General features: G+C 40.0%; 2 protein-coding genes across 2 annotated transcripts; both read right to left on the reverse strand.

Moving 5' to 3' along the window:
- Positions 1-242: 242 nt before the first annotated feature.
- Positions 243-1,187, reverse strand: LOC138768612 (olfactory receptor 5V1-like). Its single transcript, XM_069946564.1, has one exon. It carries the CDS (start codon positions 1,185-1,187, stop codon positions 243-245), a length of 945 nt encoding a protein of 314 aa, XP_069802665.1.
- Positions 1,188-3,448: 2,261 nt separating this feature from the next.
- Positions 3,449-11,909, reverse strand: LOC138769073 (olfactory receptor 5V1-like). Its single transcript, XM_069947274.1, has 2 exons — positions 11,076-11,909; positions 3,449-3,527 (listed from the first exon to the last, which is right to left on the reverse strand). The coding sequence occupies exons 1-2, from the start codon at positions 11,907-11,909 to the stop codon at positions 3,525-3,527; spliced, it is 837 nt and encodes a 278-aa protein (XP_069803375.1). The 3' UTR covers positions 3,449-3,524.
- Between the last annotated feature and the right edge of the window lie 3,134 nt (positions 11,910-15,043).

The following is a 15,043-nucleotide window of genomic DNA, read 5'->3' on the forward strand; positions in this document are numbered from 1 at the left end:
TGGCTGTGGTCCTGCACCACCGATGTTGAGGTAGCATAGAAAAGTAAGTTCATTACACCAAGTTTATTCCGTTCCTGTGATTTGGCCAATAGATTGCCTCTCTAATAACCATATTCATTGCAGTTTTATATGGTCATCCCAAAGAGATTTCATTCTTTGTAAATGTTGGTGGTTGTAATATTTGTAGACTATGATAAGTAATCATTTTAGCTGGTTGGGTTCAGAACTATCTATTTTACTACCTAAAAAGAGGAATGGTTTGGCATCTCAAGTGCTTTCTTCAAGGCTGTCTTCACATCTTTATTTCTCAGGGTGTAGATGATAGGATTCACCAATGGAGGAGAAACACTATATAGAAAAGATGATACACGGACAATGATGAAGGAATCTCCCGAAATAGGTCCATTGTAGGTAAAAATAGAGGTCGTATAGAAAACGGTGACAACCATGAGATGTGAGGAACATGTGGAGAAGACCTTCTGCCTTCCATCCGATGAGCGGATTTTCAGGATGGTGGAGATGATACGTATGTAAGAATTCATGACAAGTAGAAAAGGAGACATCCCTATAAAAATGGTGATAACGTGTAACCACACTTGGCTGCTCTCGATGTCACTACAAGCTGCTTCCAACATTGGAAGAATATCACAGAAGAAATGGTTGATGTGATGATCTCCACAGTAGGTCAACTTCATGGTCATTAAGGTATGGAAGATGGCATTCACCAACCCACAGACCAAGCATCCGGCAACAAAGCCTGAGCAGAACTTCCAACTCATAACTTCATGGTACCGGAGTGGGTTACATATGGCTACATATCGGTCATAAGCCATGGCTGCCAGAATCAGACCTTCAGATCCTCCAAAAAAGACAAAGAAATAGAGCTGTGTAAAACATCTATGGAAGGATATCCTCCTGTTCCCGGTTATAGCAATGACCAGTATAGCCGGGAGGGTGACCGAAGAAAAACAGACATCACATAAGGAGAGACAGCTCAAGAAGAAATACATAGGAGTTTGGAGACTTCTGTCCACCAGGATGATGCTAAACACAGCAAAATTTCCAATAAGGATCATCACATAGGTTACTGCAATTAAAAATAAGAATATAGTCTGTCCTTGTGAAAATCCTAGGAGGATAAAATAATCCAAAGAGTTATTATTATGAGCTGCCATCTGGTCATCCATCTTATAAGATTAGAATCAGTTGACTAGAAACCATATACAAACTGGGCTGGGTGGAGCAGGAGCGGGGTCTTCATGATGTGGAATAGTTTCCCAGTGTTTAAAAGGGTTTGGGTCACAAAAGTGGTGGTGACCTTTATACAGATGAAGTAGGGGTGAAGTGTCAAAAATGTCATACTAAAGACAACCAGACTGCTGCATTCCCGAAATACGGAATGGGGAAAATACCCTTATCGATGGAGATATGGTGGTCCCTGACCATGTGAATAGGTGCATTTGCTCAATATTATCAGATCACAATATGGGTGGATATAAAATTGCCTTCAGGTGTAAGGATTCAGCAATGGACCCCCAGAGTCCACCCCAGAGTTCTTAAAGATCTCCAATCTGTGATCCCCCTCCCCCATGGATTTGTATAATCAATCCAGTTTAACAGGAAATGTTCCTGATAATTGTAGAATGACCAATGTCATACCTACCCACAAACAGGGTAGTAGAGGAGAGCCCAGTAACTACAGGACAGTCAGCTGACATATGTAGTAGTAAAAATGAGGGAAAAAGAAGACAATTGGACCCAGCTTTATAGACCCAAACCAGCATGGCATTACTGAGGGCAGATCATGTCAAACTAACCTGCTGGTAAAGGTAGTGCCATCGATACAGCATCTGGTCTGCAGCAAAGATATCGCCTATCTGGCCTTCAGCAAAGCCTTTGATACAGTTCCCTATAAAGGTGTCAGTAATATGGAGAATGATTTAGGTTTACCAGATAAGTAGTCAAATTAATTATTTAAAAATTTGAAGTGATGCACTTGGAGAGAAGGAATACTCTATGCGGGTATCATATTGGCAATTCTGTGTTAGTGAAGACTTCAGAAGAGAAGGATTTAGGGGTAGGGGTTTCTGACCTTAAAACGAGTCACCAGTACAACCAAGCGGAAGGGAAGGCCTATTGTATGCTGGGCTGTTTATATAATGGTATCCTGGGCTGTATATATAATGGTATATTATTTTATATATATATATATATATATATATATATATATATATATATTATGCTGGGCTGTATATATAATGGTATCCTGAGCTGTATATATAATGGTATCCTGAGCTGTAAATATATAATGGTATGCTGGGCTGTGTATATATAATGGTATGCTGGGCTTTATATATATATATATATATATATATATATAATGGTATGCTGGGCTGTATATATAAAATGGTAAGCTGGGCTGTATATATAATGGTATGCTGGGCTGTATATATATATATATATATAATGGTATGCTGGGCTGTGTATGTATATATAATGGTATGCTGGGCTTTATATATATATATATATATATATATATATATATATAATGGTATGCTGGGCTGTAAATATAATGGTATGCTGGGCTGTGTATATATATATTATGGTATGCTGGGCTGTATATATAATGGTATGCTGGGCTGTATATATAAAATGGTAAGCTGGGCTGTATATATAATGGTATGCTGGGCTGTATATATATATATAATGGTATGCTGGGCTGTGTATATATATATTATGGTATGCTGGGCTGTATATATAATGGTATGCTGGGCTTTATATATATATATATATATATATATATATAATGGTATGCTGGGCTGTAAATATAATGGTATGCTGGGCTGTGTATATATATATATTATGGTATGCTGGGCTGTATATATAATGGTATGCTGGGCTTTATATATATATATATATATATATATATATACATATATATAATGGTATGCTGGGCTGTAAATATAATGGTATGCTGGGCTGTATAGCAAGAGGTATAACCAGTAGGAAGAGGAGATTGTGAATCTGCTGTATAGAGCTCTAGTGACATCACATCTAGAATACTGTGTCCAGTTCTGGAGACCTCATCTATACAAAGATACTGATAAAAGGACAGATCCAAAGACAAGTTACAAAAATGGTTGAGGGTGTCAGGCATAAAACATATCAGGAAAGACCTAGGGTTCTAAATCTGTATCGTCTAGAATATAATATAAGGGCAGACTAGATGAACCATGGTTGTTCTGCCAACAATCTTCTATGTTTCTACGATCTTCTATTAGCAAAAATTAAGATCTGTACCTTAAGGCCATATGTAGCTTGGCCCTGTGTGGGGAATATAAAAGCGTTTAACATTGGGTTTTTGCCACAATGATCACCAGTCAGGATCTGAGTACCTTAGTCTTCTGCTTCAGCATTGCCATAGCCAACGAATGGAGTGGTAGTCAAGAGCCCTGTGGATAGGTGATAAGTGTCCATTGTGGAAAATTCTCTAGTCTCAGAACATCAATGGAGCTTCTGACATTTCACTTTAAAAAAAAAAAAAAAAGTTCATATGTGACAGTACTTGTGGATTTCCAATGCACTTTAGTATAAAAACCCAGTGATGGTGCAATGCTCTTATATGAAGAGTGTTTTCTATGTTGAGAAAATTTTGAAGAAAAAAAAATTTGGGGGGAAAACTATTTTCAGTTTCGAACTTTAAGGTTCCCCTTAGATCTGTCAAACTCCCTTACCTATGAGTCTATACACTTATGATGAACTGTAATTTTTTCAACCATTACATTGGCTCGTTCAAATAGATAATCAGAGAAAAAAAAGTTTTAGATTTGTTTTAATTTATAATTATTAAATTTAATTTTAAATGTTTATGTTATAATCATTTTTTATATATATATATATATATATTTCATTAAGGCATTTTATCTTTTACATATTCAACTTACCGGGTTCTTTCTTGTACTCAATAATAGTAAAAAGTAATTTATTTATTTTTTGTATCTGATTTGGTAAAAATAAAAACAGACATAAAATGAAAGGCCCAGATGGATTTTGTTTTTTGCTTCAAGGCGTTGTGCTAGCTGAACCCTCTTAGATTTATTGAGTGAATAAACCCCTTGTGGAACAGCCACGGAGGAAGATACATAGACGACACCCTTATCCTTATGGGAGCACAGATCATTAGCATCAATTATTTCTATAATACAAGTCTAGATTTATATTTAGATTATTACTTACGATGTGAAATAAAAGAAAAAAAGTTACATTGATGAACTGAAGAGATTAAACAAATTGGAATTACATTTGCTTTGTTACGTTTTCGCAATCCATTTTTTGCAAAAAACAGATGAGAGAAACTGATGCATTTGTGTGCATCTGTTTGATCCTTTTTTCCATTGACTTCCATTATAAAAAAAAAGGATCAAACACATTCGTTTTTTAACGCACACAAAAGCAAGGTCAGCTACGTTTTTGTGTACGTTAAAAAAAAAACGGATGCGTTTTGATCCATTTTTTTTATAATGGAAGTCAATGGAAAAACGGATCAATACGGATGCACACAAATGCACATACTTGTGTTTGGCCTTATATTAATCGCCCAACATTTTTATTTAGACAAATTAAAATTTTGGGTGAATTTCAGAACATTTGATTCAGAATTTTAGAACAATCTGATTTGCTAAAAATGAGTTTGCTTATCTCTAGTGAAGAGCTATTGCTTAGTCTAAGGAACACACTCAGGGAATGCAAGAGGAAGGCAATAGAGGCCACTAGATTGTATTTCCTTAAAAAATATGACAGGAGTTTACTATGAACACCTGTGGTGTCCTACCACGGGTGTTACTAATATATACACCCTTCGTAAAAGCCTGTACTTATTGTACTTATGTGGTGATGAAAGTAGTGATAAAGTTTCGTCACTAGATGTCGCTGTATTAGATATGTATGTTCGGAAGCTGCACAGCTGAAGTGTAAAAAGGGTTATTGTTTATTTGTATGTCACATATATCTACATACTAATAGGAATCTGTTCTTCTTCTCTCCTATCACCTCTCTCTTTACTTCTTCTGTGTGCACTCTTTACCCACTCACAGCGCACTTTAGATGCCCCGGAGGAAGGAAGTCACGTGGGAGACAGGAAGAGTAGGTCAGTCTTAGCTAGAGCCCCGTATAGGTAGGAAGCAAGACAGGACACAGCTAACAGTTCCTTCTCAGTGATGCTACACAACACTATGCAGTGTTAAACCTCTTTTAAGGGAGGACAAGTCAGAGACAACCTCAACCCACGCCGTGTACTAGGAGAGTCACAGAGCAGGACAGTATCCACAAAAGCCACAGAGGCTAGGAACTGATCCAGAAAGAGCAAAGATGCAGTAAGCCTAGGAACTCTATCTCGCAGCACGGTTGTCAGCAGGGAACCCTCAGCATTCCTCTCATCCCAGGTAACAAAGTTCAGCCAAATCAAGTGGCCATAAGGTGGTGTGAAGACTAATCAAAGGTCAATACTCGGGCACAGGTGTTCTTCTTCTAAGCACTATTCTACCTCATCCTCCAACATCCCGGCAGAGCACAGTACTACTTGGGTTGTGACTCTCACAACATCCTCCTCTCTGCTTCTCTGTACTGTACTCTGTATCACTACACAAGTTACTCAGTCGGCACAACTATATCTCATACTACACTCCTGTCGCAGATTCGGTTGCTGTATGGTCCAAAATTTGTCTACGAAGTGTTATCAAGTGTGTTATCTAGCGCTTTATCAAGAGAAAAGTCATGATTTTGTAACCTACTGCAAGCAAGTACCTTTTCTAGTAAAGACAAACTTATTTATGGTAAAGAGACTCTATGATCTTTCGCCTTACACCGACACAGCACACACCGCAACCTTGGGACTCTTTCCCCTGTCTGTGGGTGACAGAGGACGGGAGGGTCACTACAACCTGTGATACGTCAAAGGTTCTTGATTAAAGTGAATCTGTACCTGCTCACAACGCCTCCCAACCACTGGTACCGTTCATGAGCTCTCATTAAGTCGCGGGGTTCAAATTTCCTGGTCCCATCTTTTAGCTGAAAATGCTATTTTATTCCCCATTACCACACCTCTCAGGTCTTCCTGCTCGCTCCCTCTGTTTTTGCAACACCCCTGGGCAGGATTCTCCTCTTCTGCTCCCACCCAATTCAGCACATGCGCTGCTCTGAGCCAAATCGGTGCAGGCCCACTGACTGATCTAGGACGGTGCAGAAGTGGAGAATCCTTCGGGGGGACGTCACCAAACAAGAGAAGGTGGGGAGGAAGACCTGAGAAGACCACAGGCCTAGGGCACGGACGCTCTTGGCCCAACCTCTTTGACAAAACTTCTCCAGAATAATAATTTCATTAAAAAGAAGGCACCAGGAGAAATTTGAACCTAATACAGCAATTATCCTCCGAATCAAGCTAACATTGCTCAATTTAATAAAGACAGCGATCAGCAGAGGAACCGAACATAGACTGATCGATGTCTTACAAAATTTACTCTCAGCCGATGCAAGAGTAAAGAAAATAATAAAGACGTACATAGGATCCCGGCGTCCTCCTGCATTTTTTCTGTAATTTCTCCCTCAGCCACTTCTGAACCCATCTCTGAAGTGACTGGCCGCTCAGTCAATCACTGGCCGTGGCGCTGTCTGTTCTCAGTCCGTTCTCACTTCAGAGACTGGACCAGAAGTGTAGGCTTTGGATACAGTGTCTGGGCAATCCCACAGACAAGGCTTAAGGACACCTGGGGAATCAGGGCCATTCTCTGCTGTCTGAGGCGAAACCTAATATGCCCCCCCCCCCACTTACTTACATTACAAGTAAGTAAAGTGTGTGTTAAAAACTGCCAGCATATAATAATAAATGCGTACACAATCCAGCTCCCCCATAAATCACCCTGGTCAGGCATCTACCTTCCATCCTTGCTGAGGACAGGACAGGAAAAGTTTCAAAGTTTCCAATTCCACCAGCGTGTAACCAATTCTTCAAACCTTATTGCTTCTCCAAGAATCAAAGCCCCTGACATATACAATAGCCAATACATTGTGACACTCCTGGTGATCTTATTCATGGTCATACTACCATTACACCTTGTGCTCCATATAAAGGGGAAGTGATCATTGTAGTGTAGTGATGTATGAAGCACATAATGATACCTGCACAGTGTTTGCGTCCTGACTTCCATGCATTTTGCGTCTGTGTCCAGCTATCAGTTAATGGGGTCAATGAAGTCAGTGGTGTGTAGCAAATGGTAGGATTTATGACCACTCCATTCTACATGCCGCCCTTCAGAGACCCCACAAATCTGCTGCCTGAGCAATAAACTTATTTGGCCTCATGGCAGAAACTGCCCCGTGAGGAGTGTGGGCAGGTGAGTACAGCGTTATTATTTTACACCTTGAGGCCAGGTTCAGACTATGTAACTGTGCGGCTGTATTTGCGGCTGTAATTGTGCGGCGGTATTTTTGGTGGTTCATGCGTACGCTGGAAAGTATAGGATATACGGCTGCACAGTGCACACTATGTATGAATCTACGGCCCGATCGTAAACGGACCCGTAAAAAATGAACAAGACCATTGTTTGCGGCTGGACATGCGGCCGTGGATTGACAGGCGGTCCGTACGGAGTACTTCAAAAATAGCCAGCAATGATGCCGAATGCCGATGCCTCTAATAGTTAATATATTAAATTAATAAAACACATTTTCTTTGTAATAAAGTCCCTTTCGTTGTTCAATAATTTAATTCTAACGAATCCATCATTTTGCAATTAAATATACTGTTAAAATAAATATATATATAAATAAATGTATATTTATATATATATTTATTTTTTGACAGTATATTTAATTGCACAATGATGGATTAGTTAGAATTAAATTATTGAACAACGAAACTGAATTTATTTCATCGAAAATGTGTTTTATTAATTAAATATTAATTAGTACAGGAAGCTCCATAAGCCGTTAATTCATATTGCCGGCAATAGAGCTTTCTGTACTAATCATCACTTTACTTTAATGAAAACATCAAATGTTTCTTCTAATTATGTTATCACAATAGCATTATTAGAAGAAACATTTAGAATTATATGTGCGCTCAGCTGATTGGCTGATCGGCTGAGCGCACATATAATTAGCGGGTCCGCAGCACAGTGACTTCATTGTGCTGCGGACCAGCGAAGAGACAACATCAGGGTGAGTATAGAGCTCTCCCCACCCCCTCCCCAGCACTGCACCCCTCCCAGCAAGGAAGGGTGGGTCAGTTAACCCCTTCCTTGCTGGGATGGGTGCAGTCTGACATCATTTTGGCCCCCAAGGGGTTAAGGGGGATGCAATACATCCTCCCTTAACCCCTTGGGGGCCAGACTGTAAGCAGCGATCTGTAAAGATGCTGCATACTGTAAGGAGCACAACACCGCTCACAATGATGGGTGTTGTGCTCCTGTTTGTGTGTTTTTTGTGTGTTTCTCCCTTTTTGTTTTTCAGATATCGGTATCCTGGGGATTACGTCGGATTCCGTGGACTACGTCGATGACCAGCGGTTGTTCTTTGAATTTTTAAAATAAAATGGTCAATGAGGGGTGTGGGGGTGTTTTTATTTGAATAAAAAAATTTTTTAACTTGTGTCTTGTCTTTATTTCTTTACTTTATAGACTTAGTAGTGGAAGCCGTCTAATAGACGGAATCCATTACTAAGTTGGGGCCTAGTGTTAGCCGGTATAAAATGGCTAACACTAACCCCCTATTATTACCCCAGTACCCAATGCCACCAGGGGTACTGGGAAGAGCCGGGTGCCAGTGGTCCCGGAGCGTCAAAATTGGCGCTCCTGGACTGGGGCGGCAGCAGGCTGGTAAGATTTAGGCTGGGGAGGGCCTAAACCAATGGCTCTTCCCACCCTGGTCTTACCAGGCTGCTGTCGTTTGGTTTTTAACCCGGCTGGTTATAAAAATAGGGGGGACCCTATGCGTTTTTTTAAATTATTTATTTATTTTAAAAAAACACGCATAGGGTACCCCTATTTTTATAACCAGCCGGGTTAAAAACCAAACGACAGCAGCCTGGTAACACCAGGGTGGGAAGAGCCATTGGTTTAGGCCCTCCCCAGCCTAAATCTTACCAGCCTGCTGCCGCCCGGTCCAGGAGCGCCAATTTTGGGCTCTTCCCAGTACCCCTGGTGGCATTGGGTACTGGGGTAATAATGGGGGGTTAGTGTTAGCCATTTTATACCGCCTAACACTAGGCCCCAACTTAGTAATGGATTCCGTCTATTAGACGGCTTCCACTACTAAGTCTATAAAGTAAAGAAATAAAGACAAGACACAAGTTAAAAAAATTTTTTATTCAAATAAAAACACCCCCACACCCCTCATTGATCATTTTATTAAAAAAATAAAATAAAAAAACACTGGTCATCGACGTAGTCCACGGAATCCGACGTAATCCCCAGGATACCGATATCTGAAAAACAAAAAGGGAGAAACACACAAAAAACACACAAACAGGAGCACAACACCCATCATTGTGAGCGGTGTTGTGCACCCTACAGTATGCAGCATCTTTACAGATCGCTGCTTACAGTCTGGCCCCCAAGGGGTTAAGGGAGGATGTATTGCATCCCCCTTAACCCCTTGGGGGCCAGACTGATGTCAGACTGCACCCATCCCAGCAAGGAAGGGGTTAACTGACCCCCCTTCCTTGCTGGGGGGGGGTGCAGTGCTGGGGAGGGGGTGGGGAGAGCTCTATACTCACCCCGATGTGTCCTCTTCGCTGGTCCGCAGCACAATGAAGTCACTGTGCTGCGGACCCGCTAATTATATGTGCGCTCAGCCGATCAGCCAATCAGCTGAGCGCACATATAATTCTAAATGTTTCTTCTAATAATGCTATTGTGATAACATAATTAGAAGAAACATTTGATGTTTTCATTAAAGTAAAGTGATGATTAGTACAGAAAGCTCTATTGCCGGCAATATGAATTAACGGCTTATGGAGCTTCCTGTACTAATTAATATTTAATTAATAAAACACATTTTCGATGAAATAAATTCAGTTTCGTTGTTCAATAATTTAATTCTAACAAATCCATCATTGTGCAATTAAATATACTGTCAAAAAATAAATATATATATAAATATACATTTATTTATATATATATATATTTATTTTAAAAGTATATTTAATTGCAAAATGATGGATTAGTTTAAATTTAATTATTGAACAACGAAAGGGACTTTATTACAACGAAAATGTGTTTTATTATTTTAATATATTAACCATGAGAGGCATCGGCATTAGTGCAGAGGATCGCAAACCCCGGTAATAGCAATTCATGTAAACTGTTTCCCTGCTTTCCCAGATGCATCCAGAGGTGTTTGCATCACTTTCTTAAAATTTTATTTGTTATTTTTAGTTGAACCAGATTTCCAATTAAATGACCGTATGTTTTGAGCCGCATGTCTATTTTTTCCCACGGCCGGAGTTTCATCCGCACATTTACAGCCGCATAAAAAATACAGCCGCACAGTTACATAGTGTGAACCTAGCCTTAAAGCAAGGGATATGACTAACAAGCCCTTGCTGCATGATAATCGAGCCATGTAATAGGCTGTATAAGGGAGCGTCATTCGAGCAGATGGGTGCTCGCTTACCCAGGATATCAGGCTGTGTAACACAGCACAAGGGGTTATCATGGCCACTTTCTTCCAGAGACAGCACCGCTCTTGTCTCCAGGTTGGGTGCAGGTTTTGTAACCCAGTTCCGTTGAAATGAATGGAGCTTAATTGCAAACCGCACTTGACCCGGAGAGAAGAGTGGTGCTGTCTCTGGAAGAGAGTGGCCATGTTTTTGTAGCGCTGAATAGCCCCTTTAATTTCCTGATATCCTGTGTGTTTTGGCCCCCCAAAAGATTGGCACTCTTAAAACGTCATTTATTGCAGTTTTTATGGTCATCCCAAAGAGATTCCATTGTATATAAATGGTTGGTGGTTGCAATATTTCTAGACTATAATAAGTCAATATTTTGGCTGGATGGGTCCAGAACTATCTATTTAACCACCTGAACAGAGGAATGTTTGGGAATCTCAAGCGCTTTCTTCAAGGCTGTCTTCACATCTTTATTTTTCAGGGTGTAGATGATAGGATTCACCAATGGAGGGGCAACACTATATAGAAAAGATGACACACGGAGAATGATGAAGGAATCTCCAGAAATAGGACTATTGTAGTTAAACATGCCGGTAATATAGAAAATGGCGACAACTATAAGATGTGAGGAACATGTGGAGAAGACCTTCTGTCTTCCTTCTGAAGAACGGATTTTAAGGATGGTGGAGATGATACGTATATAGGAATTCATGACAAGTAGAAAAGGAGACATCCCTAAAAATATGGTGATCACATGCATTAAGAGTTGGCTACTCTGGATGTCACTACAAGCTGCTTCCAACATTGGGAGGACATCACAGAAGAAATGTTTGATATGATGATCTCCACAGTAGGTCAACTTCATGGTCATTAAGTTATGGAAGATGGCATTCACCAACCCACAGACCAAGCATCCGGCAACAAAGCCTGAGCAGAACTTTTTATTCATAACTACATGGTACCGGAGCGGGTTACATATGGCTACATAGCGGTCATAAGCCATGGCTGCCAGAAGAAGACTTTCAAACCCTCCAAAGGATGCAAAGAAATAAAGCTGTGTGAAACATCTATGGAAGGATATCCTCCTGTTCCCGGTTATAGCAATGACCAGTATAGCCGGGAGGGTGACCGAAGAAAAACAGACATCACATAAGGAGAGACAGCTCAAGAAGAAATACATAGGAGTTTGAAGACTTCTGTCCACCAGGATGATGCTAAACACAGCAAAATTTCCAATAAGGATCATCACATAGGTTACTGCAATTTAAAATAAGAATATAGTCTGTCCTTGTGGAAATCCTAGGAGGATAAAATAATCCAAAGAGTTATTATTATTATGAGCTGCCATCTGGTCATCCATCATACAACTTTGGAAAGAAAGATTAGAATCAGTTGACTAGAAACCATATACAAAGTGGGCTGGGTGGAGCAGGAGTGGGGTCTTCATGATGGTTTCCATTGTAGAATGTTTGCCCAGTAGAAGTGTTACATAGTTTAAAAAAAAGGCACATGTCCATCTAGTTCATCCAAGGGAGGGGATAGATTAGTGGTATGGATTGATGGGTACATTCTATATTTCTATATACACATTATTGTTATTGAGCACTAAAAAACTTGTCCAAGATTATTTCGAAGCCCAAATGGTTTGGGCGGGTGGCGGGCAAGTATGGGTGTTAATATGGGAATTTTATAAATGATTATAAATGCTGCTAAAACCTTTAAAAAAGAATGAAAAGTGGCCAAATCTGTTATGGAGGAGAATAAAAACTTTTTCAAATGGAGTCCACTCCAAAGGTATTAAAGAACTCGGATCTGTGATTTCTGCCCCCCTGATGAAGCTGTATAACCAATCCCTGCTAACAGGAGATGTTCCTGATGATTGGAGAACGGCCAATGTTATAGCCATTCACAAGAAGGGGAGTAGAGAAGAGCCCAGTAACTACAGGCCGGTTAGCTTGACATCTGTAGTTATAACAAAAATATGTTACTGTTCTAAAAGAGAAGATAATGAAATCAACAACTTGATTAATCCAAACCAGCATGGCTTTACTGTAGGCAGTAACTAGATGTGCAAAGAGATAATCGGAAAAAATCTTTTAATCAGAAAATATTTTTAAAAGAAAACAAAAAATGTTTTAATTATTTATTCATTAAAATAAATTCCAATATTTTTATCCATGATATATTCCTATTACCAGGTTGTTGCTGATGCTTCTTTCTTGCAATCAATAATGGTAACATAAAACAAACTTCCAGGTTTTTTTTTTTCTTTTAATTTTCCCTTAAGATGAATGGCCTAGATGGATTGTGTTTTCAAGGCATGGTGCTAGCTGAACCCTCTTATATTTATTGAGTCAATAAACCCCTTGTGGAGCAGCCACGGAGGAAGATACGTAGACGACATCCCCATCCTTATGGGAACACACATTATTAGTGTCAATTATTTCTAGAGTACAAATCTAGATTTATATTTAGATGATTACTTATTATCTGAAATTAGAGAAAATGAATTTACAAAAAAAATATATATATATCACATTGTCCCATTATTACATCCACAGTCTCTGTCTCACTAGTCATATAGGGGAGATTTATCAAACTGGTGCGAAGTAGAATTGGCCCAGTTGCCCCTAGCAACCAATCAGATTCCGTCTTTCATTTCTCAAAGTGTCTGTGAGGAATGAAAAGTGGAATCTGATTGGTTGCCGGGGGCCATTAATGCAATTCTACTTTACACCAGTTTGATAAATCTTCCCCATAGATAATTTAGATAAATGTCTCTAGTTCTTTTCTCCCCCTTTGATGCAGAGTGGAGAGTGGCAGACTCGAGAACGCTATGTATTATGTGGACAGTAAAAATTTGTGAATTTTCCAGAATTTCTTTAGAATAGATTTCACCACATTTGACAATACATTTATTTTGAGTTTAATGACTAATTCAGATTCGACCTCAGCACTCAGTCGATGCTCCCAGTGAACATAGAGGGTAATCGGTGATGTTTTTACCACTGGGCAGCCATACACAGGCACTCTGTGCTCGTCTCAAAAATTTTTTTATCTAAGCTGTGAGTCATATGGTGTATAGTGTACAGGAGCAGGGACTCTGACAAGGTCTTTGACAGGCGCCCCTGTCCTGCACATACTTATGTTTGGCCTGAAATTAATCCCCTAAAATTCTAATTTAGACAAGTTAAAAGTTTGGGTGAATTTCAAAACAAATGTGATATGATAAAATGAGTTTGGAGCATAGCAAAAGATTTAAAAATGTCTTCTCTATAGAGTTGGGATATCCTGCATACACCCCTACCTTTCCACTTTCTACCCCCCTCAAGTGTACTGTAGCAAAATAGTGCAGACCTGGATTATTCCACAGAGGTGTATATTCAGTGTATCCAGTACAGCCAATATATGTTTTAACCGTCTCCCATACTTTCCTCAGCATAGGAGTGATTATTGGAACATCTGGCGGTCTGGTTTGTGCCACAATTTCCAGAAGATAAATGGGGAGCACACCACCCGACATGCATTGAAGTAACCGACCATTTGCCCCCAGTCTGTCCAGCTCACCCCATCCCCTCATTTGTTGAAACTGAGCCACTAAATAATATAGATACGGATTTGGAACTGCCAGCCCTCCATCATCCTTTCCTCTCTGTAGCGTATCTAACGTTATCCTAGCAGAACGACCATCCCATATGAGTTCCCTAAAGAGATTGGATTCTTTTAAATTATATTTTGGGTACCCAAACTGGTGCATTATGTAGTGCATACAGAAACTGTGGCATGAGGATCATTTTAGCCAGGTTTGCCCTGCCAACCATAGAGAGAGGAAGTTTTCTTCGTACCTTCACCTTCGCCTGTCAGATTCAGCACCAAATATTTAGATAAATTTGGATGTATGCGAATCCCTAAATATTTGAATTGCTGTACCCCCAGAATGCAATGCATATGCACTAAAGGCAGATCAGGAAGGGGGTCCAATGGCAAGAGTACTGATTTGTCCCAATTTATAAGGAGCCAAGAAATTTGTCCAAACCCTTCAAGCATATCCATAATAGTCTTAAGGGATCTCTCCACGTTGCCTACAAATAATAACATATCGTCTGCACATAATCCAATACGGTCTTCTAATAGAACATGTGAGAATCCCACAATAGAAGGGGAAGTCCTTACCATTGCCGCCAACGGCTCAATGGCCAGGGCAAACAGAAATGGTGACAGAGGGCATGCCTGCCTTGTGCCCCTGGCTAGTGGGAATGCCTCTGAGAGTAAGCCATTGACACAGAGCCGGGCCATGGGCATGGTGTACAATAGACAAACCCAACTTAAATATTTAGGGCCAAACCCCATTCTGGAGAGAACACACCACAAGTATCTCCA

Source organism: Dendropsophus ebraccatus, chromosome 12 (genome assembly GCF_027789765.1).
Source record: "Dendropsophus ebraccatus isolate aDenEbr1 chromosome 12, aDenEbr1.pat, whole genome shotgun sequence".
Taxonomy (NCBI): Eukaryota; Metazoa; Chordata; class Amphibia; order Anura; family Hylidae; genus Dendropsophus; species Dendropsophus ebraccatus.